This window comes from Cyclopterus lumpus, chromosome 5 (genome assembly GCF_009769545.1).
Source record: "Cyclopterus lumpus isolate fCycLum1 chromosome 5, fCycLum1.pri, whole genome shotgun sequence".
NCBI classification, from domain to species: domain Eukaryota; kingdom Metazoa; phylum Chordata; class Actinopteri; order Perciformes; family Cyclopteridae; genus Cyclopterus; species Cyclopterus lumpus.
Genome location: NC_046970.1, coordinates 22,036,477 through 22,064,231, shown reverse-complemented (window position 1 = coordinate 22,064,231; position 27,755 = coordinate 22,036,477). Strand labels below are relative to the sequence as shown.

Here is a 27,755-nt window from a genome sequence, read left to right as displayed (position 1 = left end):
ATATTTAACCCCCCCCCCCCCCCCCCCCCCCCCCCCCCCCCCCCGCCCCCCCTCCCCCCCAACCCACCCCTGCACTTAAGATTTAAGTTCCTACTCTCTGGTTTCAGCCTCAGACAACCATAAGTCAAATGGTTGAAGAATTCAACATAGATATGGATATAAATGATCTAGCCATCCGCGCACCTCGAGCCATGCTTGTTGTCTTCACTAATATTGTATCTTATGTTCATGTGTTCAAATGTGTTACTCCTGCATTCATGTATTAAGTGGTTATGTACGTGTGTTTTTTCGTCTTGTGTGTCTAGCCCCGTGTTGTTATTATTATTATTACTACTCCGGCAAACCCAATCGCCCCTCGGGGACAAATAAAAGGTCTTAAACTATCAGACTTGGAGATCACGCCTTCATAAACACCTTCAGGCCACCGGCACTGATCACATCGTGATAACACGCTGAGCCGGAGTGTGTCCGACTCCCAGAAGTGCAAAGTAAACACACAAAGAGACGCACGTAGCGTCTTTGTAGCTTAACCACCGACTTCAGCGTCTCGCTACGGGATGTTTAGACATTTTGTGCTCTCACTCGGAGCAACCACCTTCACAAAGACGTGAGAGAGCGTCAACATTCAGGAGGTATCCTTGATGACATCACACATTTAATTAGTTGTAAGTACCTCTGGCCATCTTAGACCATAGGAATCACGTGTCAGAATAATGGGCTTTGAAGTTGAACCATGAAGGTACAAAGTTGTCGTCTTGTTTTGAGCTCTTGGCTTCAACAACCCCATTGTGAGCCAACCATAGCGTCATATGTTGTCATATTCATATGTGTTTATGTAACTCTGTAACTCTGTTCATTCTGAACACATGACATCTATTGCTTCTGTCCATCCGGGGAGAGGGATCCTCCTCTGTTGCTCTCCTGAAGGTTTCTTCCCTTTTTTCCCTGTCAAAGGTTATTTTTGGGGAGTTTTTCCTGATTCGATGTGAGGTCAAAGGTCAGGGATGTCGTATGTGTACAGATTGTAAAGCCCTCTGAGGCAAATTTGTAATTTGTGTGCTGCAGAGATTAATTCAATCCATTTGGCACATGAAGAGAGCTAGAAATCACACTGGTTTTTCCCATTTTCATATCAGAAAAATAATTAGGTCAACAGTTCTCCAATAACTGAATATATAAATGAGAAAGACTTCCCAAGTAACGACGCGGAGACAATGTTTTAAAAAAAAATAAAAAAATAAAAAGTATCCCAGGAAGTCTAGTGCAGCTCCAAATATAACTACGCATAATTAAGCCGTATTGTATTTCTACTGCATGAGTGACAACAAATAATATGGCACGCATCAGAGAGGAACAACTGCTGCAGATCTATATTTGTCCCAGTGGCCTGTTGGCAGGCACAACAACAACCAGGGGGGGGGGGGCATTAGAGCCCCCTTTCACCTGGTGGGACAGCTGTAGGATATTCAGGTATTAAAATGAACAGATGCATTGAAGGTAGGGGTGAACTGGTGCCACTATTCCAGTGCCGATAGTAACTCTGTGTACTCCAAGTCCTTCGACTGGCTTCCTGGTCACTTTAAAGTGGCTGCAATCACTTTTAAAAAGAGAGAGCTACCAAATCCTGGTTTATTCATTTATTATTGTACTCATGTCTAGCTTTTTGTAATATTTTGAATGTGCAGTAATGTATTGTATCTCACTGTATTCTGTTTAACCATCTTTTTCTCCCGGATTCATTAAACTCCTTGCAAATTAGCATCCCCCTATGAACACTATGATACTTGCATTGGATAGCTGTTTTCAGTTTGGCTTTTTTAATACAAATATTTAGTTTCATTCTGTTTTTTAAAGCTAACAAATTAGCAGCCAACTGGAATAAATATAGAGCTTTTGTCGCGTACCATTTATAAATAGAAATTAACGCAAATTTGGTGCGCTAGTGAATATTGTCTAATATAAAGCAACGTCGCCACATGCTCCTTCATCCATGCACAACAATCACAATTTAAGGCACAGAAGAACAATCTCTATCAGACAGGCAATATGTTTCAGTTTAAAAAAAAAAAAATCTTTTATCTTTTAGAGAATACAGCCAGACTACCTCAAAATAAACAACTCGTAAATATGGAAAAGGTCACAAGGAATAATCGATATCCACTTTTGTCAACGTTATCCTCCATTAGACAAATCCAATATCCTCGACAGACCTTTTCTTTCTCCCCCAGCAGACATTTTGACTCGTCAAAACAGGAAATGCACAAGAGTAACTCAGAACACAAGCGACGGCTTTATTTCAGGTGAACCCAGGAAGCCGTGCTCGTGATTTTCTGTTTGCTGCAATCACTCCCCCGTTCGATTCGTCCCCGTCGGACTGCAGCAGCATCGACTCCAGATAAAACGGTGTCCTCGCATCACTTACATCGGAAGTGATGAAAAGAGATGTGCCGGAGGCGAGTATGAACAGGAGGGATGATTACAGGAAGCTAAACCCGTTTCAATGTTTATATGAGCAACACGCTTTGATTACACCTGTGTTTTTTTTTTTTTTACTGGCATGACGTGTGAAGAAAAAAAAAAACTCACAATATAGCTTGTTAAAATTCTCAAGTTTTCCCATTCCTCAGATCAGATTCTTGGCACAGTCGCGGTATTTGATTCCAGCAAAGAGGTCTGAAGTCTTGTGTTACCTTTGAAAGTGAGGGAGGAGGAAATGAAGGGTGGGAGTGCGCCAGCGAGGGCTCTACTTCATCAGAGATCCGAGGGATCCTTCCATCTTGTTTCCTGTGGATCAGAGAGGATTGAAAGAGAGAGAGAGAGAGAGAGAAAGGGAAAGAGAGGTTATGGCAACCTTGAGCTCAGTTTCTCATTCAAGCAATAAGAGCGCAGGAAATGTCTGGAACACAGTTTACTCAGAGAAGATCATTTAACTCTCACTACAACGAGAAGGCGGCTGTTTTATTTATCAGTGTTATTTGAGTATTTCGTTACTCATGAGTAATAAATAATCTTCTTCCACATGCTTTTCTGGAGCCAGTGACGCCGGCAGCCACATTTTATTTTTGGTTTCGTTTTTTTGTGTTCTTTTATACATTATTTTCGTGAAAATTAAATGGCGACAACAATAGTTTCTTTCTTTGTGTTCTTTTCTCTAACGACGCGATTAAGGGCCAAAACGCAAATAAATGCGAAGGTCGTTGATCGGTTGTACTTTTGGTAAATCACACGAGTCGAAGCACAATGGCGTCTTTGTGCACAACGTGTTTTTCAGAAATTATTAAATTTTTTTCTTTGGAATAAATGTTGGCTTGTAGACCTTACAACGCACTGGAGTTTTTGGAAATATTGGAATCACACGAGTCGGAAAACCATCCCACACAGCCACCACTGGAAATCCAACATACGTATACTACAAATATATATATATATATACATATATATATATATATATATACATATAACTGTGCAGAAACACCATCTTTAAACACACTGAACCTGAGCAGCATTTGATAGTTGGTGAATAATTTAAATGTTAACGTTATGAATAAAGCTTTCCATTATACAGCTCTAGTCTAATTAGGATGGCATATTGCGACTTATTCTTTTTACTTTTTACTTTTACATGTCATTTAGCTGACGCTTTTATCCAAAGCGACTTACAATCATGTTACATTCATACACTGTAGACACAGCTACAGGGAGCAATTCAGGGTTAAGTGTCTTGCTCAAGGACACATCGACTAGGGTGGGGATTGAACCACCAACCCCCTGATTGAAAGACGGTCATGCTAACCACTGACCCACAGTCGCCCAGTATTATTCGCGACTTATTGGCTAATAGTGACGACGTTTCTGCGTTCACCTTTTAGGAGGGCGCTTCGTTTACTTATTGTCGCTGTTAATTGATTGACGAGAGATGCTGAATTAAAGTTGCTGTGGCATATTGTGAAGGTAGGGAAGGGCCTCCAATGTACCTGAAGTAATATTAAGGCACTTCTGGCTATATTGAATCCGATCATCCGATCACTCCCCCTGGGGATGAATAAAGTATATCAAATCTAATCATTTAGCCGGCTGTAGTTGTTTTCCAGGCCTCGTGGGGGTATTCTATTGGTACCCGCCGATGGGGAGACTGCATGGGAAGCTAGATTCAAGCTACTGCTTATAGCATCACGGCAGTAGCTTTCGCCCTCACGCCCAGCTAGTTTAAAGGCGACGAGCGTGATGAGAGGGCGAGATCGCGGACCGGTAGACAACGGGAGAGCCGCACTAAGGGGAGAGGGGGAAGTGTAGCAACGAGGGAGAACAAAGTAAGACATGGATACAAAGCCGGAAGAAGAAAGCACCCTCGGCTTTTATCTCTTAAACCCACTGCCCCCCCCTCCCCCTCCTCGCCTCTCTTCCTTTTTTGTTCACCCTTTCTTCGGCCCCTTCTCTCCTCGGTGCAATTAGAGTGAATCACCAGCCAGGATTCTTTGTCACGGCATATCACTTCACACTTTTGTCTCACACAACAAGTCGCTTGCTAGAAACCGGCAGCCCGTCTGTGCACGCAACCTGTTCACAAACCGGCAGCAGAGGGCGTTTCCAAAAAAGGAATCACAGAACAATAGGACAGTCTGATTTGTTGGTGACGATGGAGTGAGATTTAGTGAAGACTTGCACACACACACACACACACGCACACACATATTTTTCCTCCATTCTGCCAGTGGGCTGTGGCATGTTGCGATAAGATAATTCACAGAGTGGCCTTTCTTCTGCAGCTTCTTGATCTACAACTGGGGAGAATCTATACGTCTCAATGAACCGAGCTGCACTTTTATGACAACCGACTGCTGACCGGGAGTTAGGGGTGAAGAACATCTTTTGCTAGCGTTGCACGATCTCGGCTGAATCCCCGTGAACTGACTGAAAGAGGCCGCCAGATCTACCCCCCCCCCCCCCCCCCCCCCCGCAGCGTCCTCAGCCTTCTCCGAACAGACATCCCTCTAGAGAACGAACTTTGTGACGTCTTTCATAGAACGCAGCCGGGAAAAAACACAATGGGGGGGGGAGAAAAAAAAGGATGTCAAATGCAGCTCGGAGCCAAAAAGGATGCATTAAAACAAAAAATCTGCATACAAAAGAAGTGGCTTACTGGGCGTCCGATTTTTCATCCTGAGGCGACACCTTGTTGAGCGGTCGCCATGGGAGCGACTCAGGTAGCGAAGAGTTGAAGCACGAGGCGTCTTTGTTTTTTTACCACTGCACATGTTAAAAGACTATTCCCGTTAAATTAGACGTGTTTTTTCCCCCATCACGTTTTACCCTTTGCACAGCAGGCAGTGAGTCACAGCAGGCGTGTGACTCACAACGGTGCAAATCAATCTCGATTTGTGAAAACTATACAAACAGAAAGGTGGAGGCTGCCACTGTCACTACCTCGGTGGCTCTCATCACGGAGGATGAATACTTCGTGTGCGTCTGTTTATAGCGTCACTGCATTAATTTACAGGGCGGATAACGGACCAAATATCTGCTGAAAGGGTAAGATGCTCAGTTTGATTTCAGGCTGTCGTATTCAGACGATCAAATACCGCCATTCCTGACAGATGGCATGATGATATGGATGTATTACAAATCGAATAGTTATATTGAGTAAGATGACAAATTAGCATGCAGAGAGCCTGAAGGAAAACTAATGGTTGTTATTGACTCATTATTTAAAGGGGGCATATCTTCACACATTTGAGTTCACACCAACTGACAATCAGACAATTAGACGACCCTGTCAGTTCTTTGCGGGCGTCCCAGATAAGAAAAACTTCAGGTTCGGATCCGTCTCCCTTTCCTCCGTCACATGCCGGCTCGTTAGAATACGACGCCTTCCAGACGGAGAACTACGCGTGCAAAAAGGGGGTCGCCGCATTGTTCACGCCGGTTTCAGGAGGAGGTCTTAACGAGACAGAGAGTCAGAGAGTGAATACAGGTCTATTCAGACGGTACTTTTAAACATTTTTTTATCATCATTAAAGCATTTCAACATTCAAAACGAGTATGAACCTATAAATGAGGATGTTATGTCGCCTTCAAGGGCAGTCGGCAAACTATTCTATATTCTTTAAAGTTGAATAGCGTGAAAGGGCCCCGTTTCTGATTACATATCCAAAAAAAAGCTTTTGTTCTTTTTCCCCCCCTTTCCCCTTTCATTCTTAATTGGAAATCAGCCATTCATTAATTTCAATGTAATCACGCAAGCGTATATTCAGCATGCAATCAACTGATATGCAACGGACAAAACCGCCAATTAGAACGTGTGAATAAAAGCACTCGCGAATAGTTCTATACACGACCGACTGTTTCGCGAGGGTGAATGAAATACTCCGGTGTGTCCCGATGAGCTTCGGACCTGGTGACCGGCCCGGGGTCAGTCCAACCACCAGCAGCAGGAGGAGCAGCCAGGTGGCCGGGGTCACCGTGTCACGCCGCCGGAGGCGCATCCCCCCAAGTAACAATTAACTCGCCGGCTGAAGCGACGAGATAGGCGGTCTTCTTGCCCAGCTGCGCACACATGATCCAGGTGATTGGTCCATTCTTCGGTGCCGTGTGATTAACTAGCGTTTACAACCTCAAGAGGGAAACGCATTGCTCACGCCGATGTTAATAAGAGCCTCCTTGATCAGAACAGACATTTATGGTCTAATTCTTTCATCTTGCAGAACCTCTGTGGTTGACACACTGTGCACCAAAAGCTCCTTCCTCTGTGATTTTTCTTTTACGGGTTTGTGGATTCCTTGTTACAGTCGTGTAAACCTGTCACCTAGCAACATCTCCGCGAGATGTTCGTGTTTGAGAAACAAACCCAAGAGCTACAATACAGAATGAACGCTGGCGTACGATTATTAAACTTACGAGTCATCTTAAAAGAAAAATGCAGTTTTTAGGAGACTGAAAACATTTCTTTTTTTTTTAAATGATGAGATGTCCAAGCAGATTCTTTGCTGAGGAATACATATACTCAACAGTATATTACACTGATGAAAGATGTAAGCTGATTGTATTCATCCATTTTTTTATTCTGTTGCATTTCACAATGCCTTTTCCAATCATGGAGTGTAAAAAACAGTATTTTCAAGCAAAAAGAAAATATAAATACCTCAGTTGAATACTTTAAGTTTGAAGTTTTCATCTTCAACACGCCAATTGTGACTCAAAGTGATCACATGAAGCACCGCATCAAACAATCCACCACGGGACACACTCTACGCTATGTACTGTATGCTGGTAGACCATTAAACCATCAAACTCCATAATAACTGGTATTCACCTTCAAGCCCTTCGCCATGACGCTCTTCATGATAGAATCGTGCATCTTCGTGTACATTTCTGGCACGATAAGGTTTCTAAAAATAGACACAAAGCATTCTGAAACTAAATCCACCCATGAGCCCTACGCGTTGCCAGCAGCTGCCTCCACAGACTGCTGGGTCATGAGCCCTGATAAGACTTTGAGCTTTCTGTAGTCCAATCATGGCTCGGGGGTTTGGAGGGGCACCTGCAAATACAAATGAGTTGGGCAGGACACCCAATGCTTTGCAAACAGAATTTAAAAACATGCATTTAAATAGGATGGAGTTGCTTCAGTCTCAAAGAGCAGAGGGCCAAGGTCAGTCAGATACAGCAACACCTGTTGAACCATCATCGTCAAGGGGTAAATGTATCAACTACTACACAATATAATGTGGGTTTCCTCTGGAGGGAAGGTGCTCTAACCTTGGGATTGAAAACTATTACTTCTATTGAATATTTAGTATGCTGACATGGCAAAAAAAAAAAAAGTATTCAACTCTCCCGTAGAAGGAAAACAGCACCACATGTTCCGCCGTATGGTCTCCACTGCAAATTGTGATGATTCATGCCTCGTCATTACCAGTTAACCTCAGCATGCTGTCGGGCCACAGCAAAAGTAGAGGTTTATTTTGAGAGGTGGGAACGCTGGGTTTCCCCCCTCATCCAATAATATGTAAATGAGTACATCATCAGTTTATCCGTTGGGGTAAACCCCACAGAGTCTAACCAGAATAACCGCAGGCAGCTGCACGTCAGGCCACCAGCATGCGTCAGTGTATTCGTCACTGCAGCAGGAGAAAAAAAAGAAGAAGAAGAAGAAAAAAATATATATATATCTTATAAAACCAAATAATTGAAAGAAAATAAAAGCATCAAATGAAAAACCAAGAATTGTGAGGTGAATCTAAAGGCTCATCAGCAGAAATCCTCAAAAGTAAAGAGTGTTGACCCCGGGCTAAATACCGGCTGACCACTGCATGTCTGCCAGCTCAACAGATGCATCGGATGTTTCATTAGCAAACAAAAGATGGCCGCAGGCGTTGCAAGGGTCAGATATCATCGGATGGGAAGAGGAACCTTGTCTTCTTTGTCTGGTGAAGCTTACCAAAACGCCTCCTCAGCAAGAAGACCTCGGGGCATCTTGCACCCGTAAAGATATTAAAAGTGTTATCCGTTGCTTCACCACTACACCCTTAATGGGTGATGATTTATGGACGCAAAAAAAGAAGCCAAACTAACTTTGATCATATCTGATGGTGAATGATCCAGTTACACAATCCTGGGAAACCTAACTAATGCCAGTAAGTTAGTGATTCTGTAATTATAGATCTGACAACATGGGGATGCTTTTTAAAGTGAAACAGGGATTTACATATTAGATCAGCGTTTGCACCGATCCACCGATTCCATTTCCAATTTTCAAAAAGCCTGGCCCTGCCGAGCCAATTTATTTTTTTGTTGTTGATTCAGATTCGGATCAGTCTGGGACTCAAAGCCGCCGGTTAGGCTACAACTATACTTATATGTCAAGGTTACTCTGAAGACTTCTGTCTGTATTAATCTGTCAACGTGATTGCTGCCTGTTGGCTTTCCTTCAAAAGACGGAGCTGAAAGGAAGACGTTATTGGAACGTAACTTTGGATTTTTTTTTCATGCCACCAAAAGACACACAAGACTGCACTCTTTGCTGGAGTTGCTCCAGCAAAGAGTGCATTTTGGGGGGGGGGGGGGGACTTTGGCAAAAGCACAAAACTTTCTGAAATTCTGGCACATTTTTGTCTCGATGATTGTTGACGTTTCTTTCGACCGCCAAACGAAGCTCGACTAAATCTGAAACGCTCAAAGCAATTCCGTGAGACGAGTTTTGTGTCTCCTAATTCATTTTCATTGGAGCAGCTCCAGGTTTTTGGACTAATACGCATTACATTCTCGCTCTGGGGCTTCTATTCATAGATTTATACATTCTGAAGAAAAAAAAATTGAATATGTAGATAATTTATTTCTCCTTCTAGAGTAAGATCTTACTTGGCTGAATCCTTTCCTTCTGCCCCCCCCCACCCAAGTCCAAGAGAGACAAGTACACATAAACCCCTTAGCTTCACAGGTCCACTTAGCAGAGAGCAATAATCTAATCAACTACAGCAGCTAATGCACAATGAAAGCAGAGTAATTTACTCGAGATGCCAGTCAGACGCTTCCTGCGTGGACGAGATAGAGATAGAGATAGAGAGAGGGAGAGAGAGAGAGAGAGAGAGAGAAAGAGAGAAAGTTCAGGGACTAGAGTGGAAGAAAAGAAAAAAGCATCATCTGGAAACAAAGCTCAACAACAGGCAGACTCCGAGCTGCTTGTATCTCGTCCGTCTGTGTGTGCGCTCTTATCCATCTCGTACTGACGGATAAGAGAAAGCTCTCCAGATGGATCCCCGTTCCAACAGCTCCTCCGTCTGCTCACCTGACCGCCGCCGCCGCCGCCTCGCTCAGCTCCGTCGGCTCCGCTCGACAACTTGGTGCTCCTCGACGCGTCGCTGCCTCCGCGCGTGTGACTCAGCCTCTCTCTCTCTCTGTCCTCCAAACACCTGCCGTCGGGGCTCAGCCTCTCTCCTGCCAGATGATGCCGAGAGCAGCCCTACCCACCCTGCCTCCCTCCCTCTCTCTCTCTCTCTCTCTCTCTCTCTCTCTCCCCGTTCCTCACATCCGTGGATTCTCCCAGTTGTTTTCTTCTTCTTTTTTTGTTTCCGAGGCGAGCATCTCTCTCTCTCTCTCTCCCTCTCCCCGTTCCTCACATCCGTGGATTCTCCCAGTTGTTTTCTTCTTCTTTTTTTGTTTCCGAGGCGAGCATCTCTCTCTCTCTCTCTCTCCCTCTGCCGATGTCTCCACCCTTTCTGTCCACGTCTCCTTCTCTCTTCTCTTGATCTGACTGTGACTGTCTGTGAGAAGCCGCCCGTCCGAGCTGCGGGGTGCCGTTTTCCCTCGGGGCGAGTCCCGTTTTGCGGGATGTAGGCTTGAAAAAGCAAAAGTTATCCAAAAAAAAGAAAAAGAGAGAGAGAGAGAGCCAAGAGACATCGAATCTCTCTGTCGTATTATCTGCCTCGAAATCTGACTAGCGTGTGTTTTCCCGACACCTTCTGCAGAAATGAGCCAATCCCGTTGTTCGTTTGACACATTAGTGGCAGGCGGTGAGCTGGAAAAAAAAACCCCTCTCAAATGATCAGATTTTTGTAGCACGCTCACTCACAATGTAGACAACAACAACAAAAAATCACTTGCTCAGCCCGACAGAGGAATATGCACAGGTCAGTGTTTTCCAGCGTGTTACTGAGTGATCACATTTCACTAATCCTCATGCAGAAGACAGTACGAGGGCTTCACTACACGTTCTGAGAAGACTTCTTTCTTCCAGGCTCTGGGTATCACCACAAAGATCTCAAAGGGAACCATTGAACCGTCACAAAAGAAGAAGACAAAAGCGGCCTTCCATTAAAAAAAAAAAGGCATTCACTCGACTTGAATGCCATTCGCCTGTTCGATAAGGATTTCGATTCTCAAAATGACTTTATCATCTGAAATAAGTCCAACATAGGACATCCGATGTCCACAACAGGAGTTGTTGGTGTTTTCAGCGATGATTCAGGAATGCATCACATAAATCTTGAAAAATACACTTTTACACCGGTCGATCCCAGACATATTGTACTCCATGCACATGAAAACAGAAGCAAAAAGATCTGTACACATCAAATGGTATATTCCCGTAACAAAAAGGTATCAGAGAGGCTCACGCTCCAGATTCTCCTCCCTCCTCCATCACCTCTGAAAACAGATGGAGCCGCTCGCTCCAGTCATCGTCCCACCGAGAGCAGCACATGTAGTGGAGCCAATCGATGAGCGGTGAGGCCGACCCATGAAGGGGGGGATGCGAGCCCAGCCTCTTGACGTTACAGGTAGCCCAGAGCTAGATTAAGCAACACGAGCTTCCACGGTGAAAAAGGAACATGTGTTCTCGCTCAGGAGGTTCTCGGTCACAATGGATATAAACGTACATTGTGTTTCAAGCCTCCGAGCTGCCAGTGATGTGTGGCTGGGGATGGAAAAAGGATTTTTGTGTACATAGGGGGGGCGGCAGAACAAAACCCAAGTGAGTACATGATAATTAAACAAGATTATACGCTTTGCGGGGCAGTGGGATCTTGGCTCTTTATGGATAAACAGGTGAGCACAATCACAAGCTGTATGGGAGCATCCTTTTGAGGAGTCGGTGCAAGCTTAAAAGAATCAAAAGACCAAACTTAAAATTGAAGATTAACAGACAGCTGGGATCAGGCTGATCCAAAGAGCAAATCCCATTTTACATATCGCTATGTAAAAGGATTCTGTAACTGAATGCATTCGAGTGCCATGGAGACTTATGCAGGCCGGTACTGAACACACACAAAAACAATCAGAGCTGCAGAAAGTGAAATGAAAGAAAGGGGTTGTTTTTTTTTCGACGAGGTAATCCCCATTTATTTTGTGCAGCAGGATGCACGTTGACAATGACTTTCCATCACAGGTGTAACGTTGACATGTGGAGCCCGTTGGGTGCAGCACTCATTCCCATCGCCGCTTGAAAAGGTGGGAACAGAAGCAGTAATTCAACACAATAACCGTGTTGTCAGCACTCCCAGAACCCCGCTGGCTCTCATAATTACCTCGCTTTCAGGGTGGCCCTCTCTATTGATTTTGGCTTGGGTCCAAACTGAGTGAGAAACCACAGGACTGTCAGTGGGGCCGCAAACTCATCCACAGGAACTCATCCACAGTTCACCAACACAACAATTGTCTGATTCCCTGTCAGGCTGCACTCAAGTGTTGTCTTTACATTGTTGTTATTTATGTGGTTTTAATACATCAAAGTGTTGGTGTATTATTAAATCAGATAACATGTGTCACTCTATAATCTCTGGTGAATGTATTCTCTTATTTCTAATAAAATTGGCAAATCCCAGACAACAATGGATTTGTTGTAGCTCCTCTACAGCTTATCTTGTTCAAGGCTGCAGTGGGCCTGCACTTTATCCCAGCATGCACTGGGAAGCTCTACTGTCTCTCTGGACAAGGGTTGCCAATCGCACAGGCTTGTGCATTCAGACAATCACAATAACATTCAACGGCAGCTTTATAATTGCTGGTTAAAATGCCTCAGAAAACACATTTTCTGTAAATAATCACGTGCTGAAGCACACAGCATGAATAAGCCGCACTAAAAGGATCAGGTTGGTTTCACCTTGACATTATTTGAGGGACAGAAAAACTAGTTTTCTTGAGAAAAATATTGTTTCCAGGATACACTTTATATTCACTGAACCTTGGCAACCCACAAAAACAACTCGCATCATAATACAGCATCGCGAGTTATCTCTTTAGTCGGGAAAAAAACAAACCAAGAGACACTTTTCAGAAACACAACATAGTTTAATTCTGGAAGCATTTCCTCATCCTAAATTGATTTGAATTTGGGGTTGTGGATTGATCCAAAATCCCACTCTGCAGTGTTTCCGAGTGCCCCGGTGACTAACAGGGTGATTACAGTCATTACGAGGACATGCAGGGCTGTCAGCCGCTGCTCCAGGAGGGGCTGAGCGAGGAGCACACAAAAAAAGAAGACAAAAACAACAACAACACAGCTGCCCTCAAGCAGAGAAAGAGAAGACATTGATACACTCATGGAGAACAACATAGTCGTATAAGAGCTCTTTTCTGTTGCCTTTTTGATGTTGCAAAAAAAAAACAAAAAAAAAAAACATTCGTGGCTTTGTGGAAAATTAACAAAACCGAAACTACAAGATATCTCATCATCAACAATGTCTTCCAGACAAAAAGGAAGTGCCACATCTGCCTCGCCTGAGAAATGGGAACACCAATTAAATATATATATATATATATATATCATCGTACAGATGTGGAGAATGACACTGCAGTTCTATTCATGAACAACGCCGTATGAATCTCACTGAGTGAGGCGTGCCCACTGCCTGATTCAAGAGTCTCCTGAACAGAGACCTAATGGAGCTTGATTACACGCAGTCGACCTTCTCGTAATGTGAAACGGCTACGACTGCAGGCGCCATTACCCTCCTCAATAAGTCTGAGCTTTTTCAATGAATTAGCCGAACACGTCCGTATTAAGTGGAGAGGAATATACAGCAGCTGCCTGTCTGCGTGTTGTCACATTAGAATCAGTGTTTTTACATAATCTGTATGTGAGAGGAGAAAAATACCTGTCATTATAACTCTCTGGCAAAGTGCCGTACAAAAAACTCGACATTATAATCGTCCAAAAAAAAAATGCAATTAAAAAAAAGCGTGGCGAGATGGCGGGAGAGCACTTATACAGCAAATATATATATATATATTTTTTAAAAGCCCCCGACGTGCACCTCTCTTTGCTCATCGACGGCAGCTGCAGTCTAAGCGTGCATTCGACCGAACAGGTGCGCTGAGGAACAGGCGAGAACCCGTCTGCTGAAAAATGACCTCCATCACCACCGCGCTGCACCCTGACGGCGCCCGGAGACAGACCACGTTGCAGCTGCATCGTGGGGTCGTCGGACGCACACGTGTGGGTCACAGCGTGTGGGTGGTGGGTGGTGGGGGTTTGTGGGGGGGGGGGGGGTCTTTCCTGCCTTGATTTGAGGCTGGCACAATGAAGAAGCACCCCGCCATCAAACTCAGCCACTCTGAAAGGGTTTTGTTCCGTTATCACTGTAAGCCTCTAGAGATAATTAACATTAGTCACATTCACGTCATTATGCAAGATATGAGTAATAAAGTAAAGGGCTTTCATAAAATAACTTTGAAAGGGGTATATTGCATAATTTTTTTCAGTACAAAGGACTCAAGCGATAGTGAAATATTTTAGGATCTTGCACTATTTTTCATAGAATTAGTATTTCATCATTTGATTATTGTCGAACCTTCAGGCACCGGGACGTCACTAGACGCACATTTGTAATGGCAACAAAGACTATGATGTAGAATCCAACTCTATATTGCTGTAGATGAGATGCATGTGAGCCACACACTCTGTAAATAAAACCGTGAATCTTAGGCAAAGCCTTTTAATGTTCTGATTTGTGTCATTATGTGGTGATGGCCGACTTAACTTTCCTGAAGGCTTGTGCTCTGTGAACCAGGAGGAGCCGAAGCTGCTTCTCCAGACGCCTAAATACTCAGAACTGACGGGGCACTGTCGCAACACGCAAATGTGAAAAGAGGAAATTAGAAATGGTTTATCTCCTATTGGATTACGGTGATATTTGGGTTTAAAGTGGGGGAAAATGTGTAATTTATGGATTGGACTGTGAGAAATACAATAAGTAACAGTAACTGAAGTCTGAAGTTGCCTGAATAAAATCCAGTCATGCCGACTCCAGGCGAGGGAGCGAGTCTTAACAGATATCAGCCGTAGAATCCACTTCAATCAGTGTAGATGGGGAAGAAGACGAGGTCAGTCGAGGCTGAGAAACAGCAACAGATGATCCAGCCGAGTGACAGTCCGGTGGAAAAGACTAAGAGAACGCACGCACTTAGTAATATATAATAACGTGGGTTTGGCAGCCAATGAAACGCACAGAGTTCCACAACATCATTTCGTAAGTTAACTTTTGTAGAATGAGGATTTGGAGGAATACACAATGGCAATAACTGCTGCCCGTTGCTGAAAGGGGAATTATGTTTATTCTGTCCAGGATGGTTCAATGAACATTTTAATGAATAAAGTTTAATGCAGTGGGCCCGCTAAGCCAGCACCATTGGGAACAAGCCGTCCGGGCTGTTTGGGGCCTCGGGGGGTGCAACGCAATATAAAGAAGGCTCGCCTAATATTCTGTTCATATTCGGTCTCCATTCAGAGTGTCTTATATAAAGCTTGTTTGTCCCCGTGACAGTCACGCCGTGCCCTGACTGAGTATACAAGCATTGCCCATCGAGCAACAGCTGGCTCTCCTCGCGACACTGACTCTTATATTCGGACCGGCCATTAACAGCAAGCTGAAGAGGACCACTTCATTACCGCCCAGCTCCTCGTGTCAATCACAGGGCTGCTCCGACTCATATAGGCCCCGATGCTGCGAGGCAACGGACACACCTCCAGCCGTGCACGCACATAATACATCACATGATCTCAATTGAGGAGCGCCTCCCCCCCCCCCCCCCCCCCCCCCCGCCCCCAACCAAACGAGTTCATTCAGAAACTATTTCAATTCATAGTTAGATTACATTGGAAAGGTTGTTCCCAGCGCTCGACAGACATTTGAATTCTAATGCTTTCTCCCAAAAGTAAGTGGCCCCCCCCTTTCATGGAGATCAGCTCCTTGTCCAAATGAATCGGGGCTATTCGATCAACGAAAACAGAGAGTTTGCGTGCCAGGGTGGGATGATGGAGACATTTGTAGCGATGGAAAAAGCGCCCGTTTACGCACGTACGTACGCACGCCTGCACACTGGCTGGTTGGGGATAATGTTGTGATGGCACCTGGCAGGGGATCGAGGTAACGGACACCGTGGTTTGAAGCCTCGGTGGTGAACACAATACACAATACCTCGGTAACAGATGCGCTATAATACGGACAAAACTGAGGCGCGTCCGTATTATTAAGACATTGACCTTTTTGTGAAGTCATCTGGATTTGGAGGAGAAAATAAATGTAAAAAAAATAAAAAAATAAAAAATCCCTCCCAAATGAGAGACGTTATTAAATAGCGTATTGTGGATACTTGAGTGTTCTAATCCATGTGCAGCCGGAGACTGACGGAGTACACAATTGGCATAATGACTCCAGTGATTATAATCAGAGAGCTGTGGATCGCTAGCCCGAAGCGCCATTAGCATGCGCTTGGCGACAGAGAGAAAACCCGAATCCTCAGCGGGTGTCTGAGGGTGTGTTCTCCTCTGATGAGCCTGAACCATCCTCGCACCTTCACTTTCCCCTCTTCCCAGTATTCCCTCCCAATGTCCTTTTCCAGTCTCGTTATGACTCTGTTTGTGTAAAGTCTATGGCCCATGTGATGTATGATGATGACGATGAAGCGATGCCTTTCTCTTTTTTCCTCTCAGCCACCGGCGAGCTTGGCTGAGAGCCGAGTAAGACAAAGTGACAGAATCCCTCTGAACAAAAGAAAGCAATCTATTGCTTTGTTGCATTATGACACAAACACTCGAGAAAATGCAATTAATATTTTGCCTACCCTCTCTGTGATCTCTTTCTATGTTCTCCCGAATTCAACCCAGGGATGAACTGTGCTCAATGTCAGTCTTCTGCTAAGTAGCTTTTTTTAATTACAGCCGGAATTAACATTGACTGACGGACTTGCTGCCTTGAATGTGGGACTTGCAAAATATACGCGGAATAAAAACATACTCCCAGTTTTAAAAACAATAGTTCATTTTTTTCTTTTTCTTTGTTTGTTTGCATTTCAGAATTCGCTTTCTTTAAACCCAGAAGGTAAAATGGCACGAAAATGGGTTTAGTTTTGACGGACGCTATTTTTGTGTCAATTTTAAACTGATTAGACATTTCTAAAAAAAAGGAAACCAAATAGTTGTCCAGTCTAATGGTCTCTTTTGTATCTTTACTTTTAAGGAAAATCATTTATAATCCGATTAATCGATGGAATAGAATACACTGTGTATTTTAGTACGTCTACATATTAGTATAATGTAATATCAATATACGTATATAAAGTAACCTAAGCACCACAGACAAATGGTTGTATTGAATGGTATCAATCTTTCTGGTCTTTTGAGGCCTTTTCCTCACATGACCAGCTGGTCCGATGCACATGATTGTGCTCCCTGGCATCATCCATCTGCTCTTGTTCCTGTATACAGGCACACGTTCCCTCAGCTGCTTAAGATTCTACCTCTCAAGTAGATAACGTCACATGCTCCGCTATCTCCATTTCCGTCATGTATGCAGATGTCCAAAGCCCCCCAAAGAAATTACGAGCCCGGGTTGAGATAAAGAAGTGGAAAAGGGCAGCTTATGGTTTTTACTGCTCTTACAATAGGGGTCTTATCAGCCTTCACCTTTTTAAACTGTATCTTTACTCACGTCATCACATTGTCATCACTTTAAAAGAGCACTTTTTGAGAATATTAAAAGGAAAGAGGCTTCCCTTGATCACAATACTCCTTCCATCAAGTACCTGGCTCACCATTAAATTTGATGGACAAACTGAAGCCTACCTTTATCCTCCTGATGCCGAGTCAACTGGCTGTAAAAGTATGGACAAATATATCTTGTTTGTGGCTGCAGCACACAACAGGACGTCATGCTGACGGTGAAATCTTAACTCTTGATAGACCATGTTTCATGATTATGCTTTCAGATGATTGAAGTTGGATACTCAATCAAAATGGCGGTTGTTCTCGTGGAAGGAAACGTCTTAAAGCCTCAAAAAACATTTTAAAAGTTGGAAGTGCAACATGTGGAATAAACAAAAGAGAGGACTCACCACAAGGTTCTGGTCCTGGAGAAGCTCTTGTCAACTCTAGAGAGAAACAAAGTGACAGTGAATCAATGGATGTTATCCACGAGCCCTCGGTGCAGCTCTACTTCTTCGTGCTATCCTGTTGGACTGAGGGCAGACGGTGACTCCCCATCAACAAGGTTGGTGAGAGACTGAATAAAAAACGGTAAAAGACTGTAAAACTAAAAAAATATGAACCAAAAGATGATGAAAAACCTTTCATGAATCTTACAGAAACTGCAGTCGGGTGATAATTGTGTCGCTACATGCTAATCGCTTCAATTGCTAACACAACTAGAATAACCACCGCTAACCAGTCATGTTGCGGTTCGCATCCGTGTGTGTACAAAATGTTGCCCGTTACAACTTTTGTTCCTATTTGTGTGAAATTGTCACGATTAGCATATGAATTGTTGAGGTATGGCAAACTGAATGATGCCACAGCCGCACTGCGGGCCAGATACATTGACCTTTGACCTTAAAACCATCAAATACGTTCATCATAGAGTCCAAGGAGACGTTTGTCACTTTATCGTCACGTGCCTGTCGCCGGATTGGAGGCATACAAATAATGGCTAGTGCAGCTTAAGAATTTCCAACAATATACACCCACGATGTGCCTCCAAGAACACCCCCCCGCCCCCCCCCTCCTCTTTCTTCCTTTCACTCCATTTATCCACACCTCCGCCAGCCAGCCGCTTGCTAAAGTCCATCCAGAGTGGGATTGTCTCAAAGATGGTGAAGAGGCACCTGGCAGATGTGTTGGTGAATCCAGAAATGTGTGAATGGGAGTGGTGGCCAAATAGTACAGGTTTCATAAAGAGTCAAAAATGGTATATAATAAAAAAAAGGGAAATAAGGGAAATATATATATATATATATACAGTATATTTATGTATATGGAATTAATTACTTGCTCATAGATTTGTATTCATTTCAGTGTGTTTTCGCATTCCCCTCTGTTGGTGGATTACATGTACGGAGACTTTGTGGATTCTGTGTGGCTGGTTCTCTCTTTCCATTTACTCTGCACACTCCCACCTGGAATAATCTCTGAAGCGGCAGCAGAGACGATGCTCGGTGCGGACAATCAATCTTCTGATAATCGCCGCTTATCCCGTCCTCCCCGAGGGCTAGGCCAATCAAATAATTACCGTTGATGCCCCCCCCCCCCCACACACACACACTTACAGGCACTCGCTCCATCTGTCAGCTAGAACGACGACATGAAAATAGCAAAAAGGAAATTGAAGCCGTCCTGCTGACAGTCGAGTGAATACACAGAGGAAGGCAACCGCTTCAAGTATCGCGTGCAACGCCGATGTGTCAGGGGGCTCTGCGTGAGGTCACCGCCGGGTCATCGGAGTGAGTCGTCAACCTCGAAGAAACATCCACAGTCTCATCCTTTCCAACATGTCTCAAGAGGTAAAATACATTTGCGTGACTACGACATGTTGAGTAGCATGCTGAGGGCCACAAAACCAATATACTTTATTTTCATATATACATGTATTAATGCCAAGGAGAGTGTCGGAGGGATATGAACGGAGTGTGCAGCAGATATTGTATGTTTTTTTTCCACTTTAAATGTAACTTTAAGCTTGAACTCGCCCTCACATAATAAAAAAATGTATTCAAACCCAGACACAAGCCCCGCCTCCTCCCTCCACAGATTCTCCCTCATTGTTTTTGAGCGCAGCATGACAGATTACGACTGGCATCAATTCATACATCAATATAATAGTTGCACTTCATCACACTAACTAATTATTTTCATTATCGATTAGTTTTATCTAGAAAATGTCATCAATTATTGTCATCAAAAGGGGCAATAACAAATATTAAATGATATAATCATTACACTGTACATAAAGTTGAAAATCGACACAATCGAGCAGCTGGAAGCAGTAAATGTTTTTGTATTTCGGCTTGAAATGTTAATTTGATGCCAATCAACTAATTAATAAATCAACAAATATACTAACTCAAAAAAGTGGATTCAGATTTAAAGAGGCCCTCCACAGAATCTACACATGAACTTCAGTTCACTCATCAAATTGAGTTTTCTAATATCCGCTGGCTGTGGATGATGTCAGCTTACATTTCTTAAGAAAAAAAAGCCTGCATTGCACACTGGAGGTGTGAGGTGTTAAGGGAGTGAGCATTTAGGAGGCAAGGAGGGAGGCAATTAACCTTTTAAGCCCCAAGCCATTTTCTACGTTTCTGCTCGAAATATCATACCCAAACTAAAAAGGGTGTATCTCTGCAACCACAAAGGCTATTTGAATAATGTTGGTGTTATAATAAAGGCAACACATGTGGGCTTCTGTTCAGATGTGTACATATTAGTATATATGTTACTGGTTAAGAGTAAATAAAGATGAAAGACAGCAAAAGTTGAATTTCCAGGTTCGCCTAGAAAAAAAAAGCACTTTCAGGATGATTATCTCTTTGAAAGATGCAAAGAAACAGAAAAGCACATCAGAGATCATAACACAATATGTGACCAGTCTCTCTGCAAAGTTTGACTTTGAAAAAGTAAAGCAGAACAAAGTTAGAGAGGTTTTAGTACAGATAAATTAGGCGAAATGGGCATTTGGGCAATTTGAATTTTCTCATGTACCAAACCATATATTTCACTTTTATATTACTTATACATCCAAATATAGCAGTCTTTATTGATTAGAAGAAGAAAAATGATTTTTTTTTTTTTTTTTTTTAAAGCCAAAAATAAGCAACATTTGTGACTGTAAACGCTAAATCGATTCATCTTGTTGTGTTATTTGGCTCATATCTCAGAGATGCTTTGGTTAAGAAGGATTTTGAAAAGACATTTAGAATCTGTGTGGAGTCCTCTTGCTTTTTGCTATCTGGCTTTTTCTGATAGCGCCGAGCTACGGGTTTCTAGTTCCGGAAACGTGCTGAGTGGGTTGACTCCTGACAAAATGATGATTATGATATTTTCATAATTCTTTCAGTTGGTGTTTGAGTTGTGTGGAAATGGCTTACTGAGTCTTGTAGCCCAAGTTCTCGTTTAATTTGATGTATAACATTAATATATGTTCTCATGTCTAACTATGATGTGTAAATATCAATTGGGCGCCATTTCATTTTGGTAAATGCAGTATCCAATATTTGACCCTTACAAGTTAAAGGTCTCTATGCTACTTCGATTTGTACCATTCTTTAGAAATCTGACTTTTGAATATCCCCCAACATTAGGAAAGTGCTATTACTAAATTGTTGCAATACCCCTTTAAGTTACTCGTAAAGGAGCAGTGGGTCAGAATTAAATGGCTTGCCTCCACCATTGGGTGGCAGGATAGAGCTTAGGGGTCACACCTGGGCAGTAAACGTCATATCTGTGTGTCTGTGCATCGCTTTGTTTCGGCAAATTAGCCAACCAGCATGTTATCGTCTCCGTCTCTGCCTCCCCCCCCCCCCCCCACACACACACACACACACACACACACACTCCTCCTCTGTCATTCCTCCCATCTCTCCTAGTCAAGTACTTACGTGTCTGACGTAACACAAATAAATATCTGATAAGCTCGCATGAGAAAAGACGGGATGATGTAAGGAATCGAAACAGAATCCCCGACATCAAACGCGTTTTATTCCTCGGCTCCTGTCATTCGACACCACTCACCTGTGTGTGTGTGTACAGAATGCATCTGACATGCAAAACAGTGACATTACACCCCGATGCAGGCGAGGCCTCTGCTCTGTTTGCTGTGTTTTGTTGTGGCTCATTGTTGAGAATGGAAATATTGTCTTGCAAGTCAGTGATACGGTTGGTGCCGATCCCCCCCCCCCCCCCCCCCCCACCCCCACCCTGCTCACACACGTAACACTCTGTTGTGGTGTTAACAGTTAACACCACATAAGCACCTACACCTCCGTCTGCTGCGCAGGTACTTGACTCCCACTCGGGGGGAAGGACACGCAAATAGGTGTAGAAGGTGGTCTGTTATGACAATTTAAAGTCATTTTACCACTGAGCTTTTACATATACATGCGAGGTGTTTTCAAGGACACCTCGCATTTATATATAAAAAGTAATTAAGAAGTAATTGCTCATAGCGAGATGAAAAAAGTGGATTAGCCACCTCACGTCTGCATGTTCTTAGAAGCGGAGCTCTTTCAGTGTATGAAAATGATGCAAAAAAAAAACTAACTCGATACTGTAGTTGATTATTTTTGTGTCACGTGAATTCCTCTGACAACTGAGACAAAAACGTACATTTAAACCGCAGCGAGCTTCCTTCTCAACCAGGAAAAAGAGACGATAGATAAATCAAGCTGTTTTAGACGGAAAGCTTGTGCGAGTTATGTGAGAGCAGCTGAATGTCTTCATCATGTCGAGAGCACTTTCGTTGTTATCCTACATCAGCACTCCTAGACTTGATAAATATGGGCTGTTGTGAACTGGTAAGTTCAGTCTGTGGGATTTCTTAGAAACTGCGATTGACTTGAATCCTTTTTACATTCGTCCACTCTCACGGCAGCGAACCAGAATTCCACGAGCTAATTTAATTTTCAAGCTGCTATCATTTTATTTATTTTTTTTCCAATAATAATTGGATGGAATTTGAGTGCAGCTCCGGTAGAAGTGACAGGCGAACCCTAGAGGAGGAAAAGGCAGCATTTGGCTGGTTGTCGTGAAATGCTTGGCAGAATTCTGATCATAAAAAATTTTAAGCTTCTCAAAATCATGTTCAGAGCTCACAAATGACAAGTCAAGAGTAGAAAGCATCATATGATATATCTGGAGCGAACATTAACAACACAGAAGCTGCCTTACCGCAAAAACAAAAGATACATTGGATGGGATGTTGAAATCAATAATAATAATAATAATAGCTAAAAATGTAAGAGTGTAAGGAATGTTTATGTATATATAATGTAAGAAAATGACTTTGATGTTTAATTGATTATCAGAATTATCAGAATTTTCTGATGACTTACCGATTAATTGACTAATCTGAGGTCTACAACCACCTCGAATGGATCAGATCCATGAACAACTAAATGCAGACAGCTGAGCAGCTACAATGTCACGTCATGACATGAGGCAGTCAAATTGATGCTGAAATAGACTACAATTTCCAGTTTTTGATGGTTAATGGTTTTTATTGCCGTTGTTTTCAGGCAATTTGTAGGAAAAAGGCAGTTTCCATTAAACCGTATGCGGAAATTATGCCGCAAGTAAATAACTTCTTCAGAGAAAGACACTAAAACAAATGTAGGCTGATAATTTAATGGTCCAAGTCTGGGCTCCACCCATTTCTGTTTGATAATCCTCTCCCTCTTATTCATTAGGCATTCATTTCCCTGGAGAGACTCCTTTTAACAACACAGACACAATGTGTTGACGTCTGCAAACAAACCAAATCTGTTGCGTGAGAAAATAAAAAGCTAATTTCTTTTATGAAACAAACATGCTAACTAGTTTTAGACAGCTTCATGCTTTCAAAGAATCCAGAGGCAGTGGCAGTTTAGAGACTAGAGGAGGAAGTCTGCAATGTACAGTATCAGATTGATCATAGATGGAGAAGGAAATGTGGGGCAAGATGAATTAATATGTAACACAATCCCTCAGCTGGCTAGAGACTAAAGTATTAAACTGTTTCCGTGGAGTTTCTTTAGAGACAATTTGGTGTGTGGACAAGGACATATTGTAAAAGAGCTGTAAATCGTCTGCTCATTTTAATGCTCTCATTTAAAAATTGATTAATGATTCCAGACAGATCTAATCAAACCTTTAACACTTAAGTGTTCCACTCACCCAGGTTGATCTGTCCTGCATGAAAAAAGTAAGGATGCACTGATCCAACCTGTTCTCACACTGGACACCGTTCATACTCATATCCACAAAAAGGACTGGAAGGTAATTCATATGTGACCCACGTAATCGTGAGACTTTCAACCAGGAGACATGCGTTAGTGTCCTGTCTGTGAACATTGAGTCCTTGTTACGTAGAATGTGGACGTAGTCACCGTGACCTCACCCATTGGTTTGTGGACTGCAGTTTGGAAGACCGGAGTTTGACATTTTTTGACTTTGCCATTTTGATTTTGGCCCTTATTTTTGGCTTTTTTTTTGCACGAGAAGGTGTACAGAAATGAGTACAACCAAATGGTAAATGAGACGTTATCAGGCAACCACAAAAGGTTACAATTAACCTTTCAACTGAAAACAAACCGTGAAAAGGTCAAGGTCGTAAGACGAAAACACGGACGTGGTAGTGACCTGTCAATCACTGGGTAGCCACGCCCTAAATCATACCCTGCTTTTATCATCTATTTTACTCTAAATCATAAGATAACAAGAGAGAAGGGTCCTTTTCTTATCGACTTCTAGACTAGGATCAGAGCCTATTTTCAACCCCAACAGAGTAGTTTTGTTCAGTGCTGGACATTCGTAGGAAAGAGCGAGAACAATAATGAAATAACTTTTTGTAAGATGTCATGCAAAGCGTTGTATGAAGATATGTTGCTAGATTAAACTCATTGGAATCCTTTTCATGGATGGAAGGTAACACGAGGCCAGAGATCAGTGGGGCGCTGAAAACTTGACTCAATAGCACATTGTGACTAAAAGTAAAAACTTGAACTGCTGATGAAAACAGTGACTTTTAAAGTGACATTGACACAGAAGCTGTATTCAATGTTCAAGTCACAACGTGGCTAATAACTGACCTGAGGCTCTGGACCTTATCTACAACTTAAAAGTTCATCAACATGAATTTCTCAGGTCAGAAGAAAGGAAATCGACCCCTAAAGGGCTCATTTTAAAACAATATAATGCATTGTGTGTGCGACAGCTGTGATCTATCCCCGAATATTACTGTGAGCAAAGAAACCATGATGTTCCTCGAGAAACAAACTAATCCAAGCACCTAAACAACCAAAACATTTGACTGTTTGAGACTTTTTTCCCCCCATTTCAGGACTTTCAGGTTTTAAAAAGAGATTGCAGCTAACAGCCTGATTGGCTCAATTCCAGAGTCAGACAAACTATAATCAAATCAATAACACCAGCTCATCAGTGTACAGTTGCATCTGCCAGGCATCTAGAATGACATCAATCATCATCACATAGGTCCAACACTGTGGGCTTGAAGATGTGTGATACGACTGAATGTCCTCAAATGACTGAAGCAGTCAATAATGCAAAAGGACGTGATATTGCAGCAAAGACGTGAAATGAAGGAATGTTAATTGAATACAACTTTCTAGCAGGTTTTATCGAATAAAATGTACCTTCAGAGTTAGTCGAGAGCACATTTTTTTTGGACAACTATTGCTAGAATCTCGCCGCACGTTTTCATAACAAAGCGTCTGTTGCCCGTTTCAAAAGTTGTTGTTCTCCGTGCCCTACATAGCACCTCCCCGTCTACGATTGGTTGGCAGCATCTGCCAGTGCACTCAGGCTAGCTTTCAACCTGACTCCTACCGCAGGAAAATGTCACAGTGATCCTCATGAGTGTTCAGACTTGGCAGAGCCCCACGGGCAGCAAAGAAAAACACAATATTCATCGCCTCGTGAATTCAATTGCACTGCGGCTCACTGCTCGTAAAAAAAAAAAACCCGACTCTTTCCGTATCTCAAAAGATTCGCGTTCCGACGGCTGCAGAACCATCACCGGCATACACGGACGTTTAACTTCTCCACTGCCAGCAAAGTGAAGCTAATCGCTCACTTTCACTTTCCTCACGGTGAAACACACACGTAGGAGTCTCATATCTTACAATCTGCTCACCACCAACATTTAATTTCATTCTTTCTGCAAATTACACCACTATTATGACTATATGATGAACGACCCAGGGCTTTATTTTTTAATGAAAAACGTGCCTAACTTTATTCACCACTGGGACTGACTGATCCCCCTCAAACTACCAGCTGGGTTTACAGGACTCACTTTGATGAATCAAAGTTATTTGAGCAACTTCAAAAAAAATGTCTTACGCGCAGGAACGGGTCACCGTGACCCGGGACGATGATGAGACAATCGCATCCACCGAGGCGATCTCTTCAACCGTTTCCCCTTTTGGGGGGGGGGGCTTCGTAATTTCATAATTGAGGGTGCCGTAAAAACTGTAAATTAGAAGAGCCCCCCCGTGCTGTCAGTCAGCGACCTTGTCAGAGTAATCAGTTGCTGGACAGGTGCAACGGGGCAACTTCCTGAGCAATAAGACGCAACAGGTCCTTCGAGGGCCACTCTCACACACGAGAAGCTGGCAAACTCCAGCATCGCACTCTTGCCAGATTAATCCTCCATTGTCTTACCCTCCATAAGCTCCAAACGTGTAGCTCCTGTTCCTCTGAGACATCGTGCTGAGCGGCTGATGAGGCTTCCCGGGCGAGCGCAGGATATCAGTGCAGTTTGCAACAGTCGTCGTAACCTCCTCTACGTCCTCCGTTTGTTTTCTCTGTATACCTCTAACTCTTTCTCCTTCTCTGGTCCCTTCTTGTCTCAGCCCTCAGCGAGAGAGCGAGAGAGAGAGAGAGAGAGAGAGAGAGAGAGAGAGAGAGTGTGTGTGTTTTTGTCTGGGAGTATTTCTTGTGTGTACACACACACACACACACACACACACACACACACACACCCTCCCTCCTTGCGTCTCCTCTGTGCTCTCTGGTTGTAGCTCCTATCTCTACCAGATTAAGAGAAAGGTGCGTCCTGCTGTCCTGCTGTCCTGTTGTCGTGGAAACCAACAGGACTGTTTCTCAGGCTCTATCTGGACAATTTGCTCTCATTTCCAGCCGGAAGAAGGGGCCAAAAAACAACCTTAAATTAACAAATCCATTGAAGGAAACTCCCCCCCCCCCCACACACACACACACACACCCGGCGATCAACTCGGACAAGCGATTCTCATGACGTGAAAGAACGGTTCTTGTGTGTAAATAGACGTGGAGACGTAACAAAAAAATGGTTTGGGAGCGACAGGAGTCATTTTTCTTTGTTGTTTTAGACGCTTCAACTAGCACATATTTTGAGTATTGTTTAATATGTTAATTGTTTTCTCTATTAAATGTCAGAAAAATTGTGAATAAAGCCAGCTATAATTTCCCTCAACCCAAGGCGATGTATTCATAGTCTAAAAGGCCTTCACGTTAATTAATTTCCACGTCAATACATGTTTTTTTTTTAAACTGTTGTTATTTTTTCACAGTGAATGGAGCCAATCAAGCCGTATGGAACAGACAATACCTTTTTATTGGACAACAACACAAGGCCAATAGTCTGAACCAAGATAGCAAACTTAATTACTCCATTACGACCTTGACAAAGGCAGCACATACCAGATCCACTCCCTCTGTTTTTACCTTTCACTAAAACATTACCGGAGAGAAATCAGAGCGTTTTGCTTCCAGGAAACTCAATTACAAAGCTCAGAGTAGATCAGGCTATTCAACTCTTATCCTCAGACAGCGCGCCAGATAACTAAAACCATTTAACTAAAACCATTTAACTAAAACCATTTAACTAAAACCATTTAACAGTTGTATAAAATAGTTACCGAATAATTTGACATCGGCTAGAGTATATTAATTAACTCGGGAAGTCAGACATTCAGTTGAGAGACGCCACCATGAAAAGAGTAACAGTCACTAAGCTGCAGTTATACAGCTTAATAATGTGCCAACGACCTTCAGCAACTTTTTAAACCCCTGCAGATATGAAGTGGAACGCCCTGTGTTCATGACTGATCTGGCAGAATAGATGTATTGTGCTGGGATTGCGATGCCAAGATGCCATGTTACATCAACACAGAAATGTGTTACACCCGAGGCTCTGTTTTGAAGCCGATGAGTTGTAACCAAAACATATTCGAGTGTCAGTGGGCCAAAAGAGATCCCAAGTCTTCTGTGCATGGGAAAAGTAAACGTCTACGTA

The 27,755-nt window shown here is 43.1% G+C and overlaps 1 protein-coding gene across 1 annotated transcript in view; it reads right to left on the bottom strand.

The window, feature by feature from the left end:
• Nucleotides 1-26,195, bottom strand: part of si:dkey-166d12.2 (rap1 GTPase-activating protein 1) — a 52,775-nt gene extending 26,580 nt beyond the window's left edge. The window contains exons 1-3 of the mRNA XM_034532932.1: nt 26,141-26,195; nt 17,827-17,862; nt 2,691-2,784 (exon numbers count right to left, since the gene is read on the bottom strand). Coding sequence (XP_034388823.1) covers nt 2,691-2,784; nt 17,827-17,862; nt 26,141-26,184 — 174 coding nt within the window. The 5' untranslated portion in view covers nt 26,185-26,195. The remainder of the gene's footprint in view (nt 1-2,690; nt 2,785-17,826; nt 17,863-26,140) is intronic.
• Between the last annotated feature and the right edge of the window lie 1,560 nt (nt 26,196-27,755).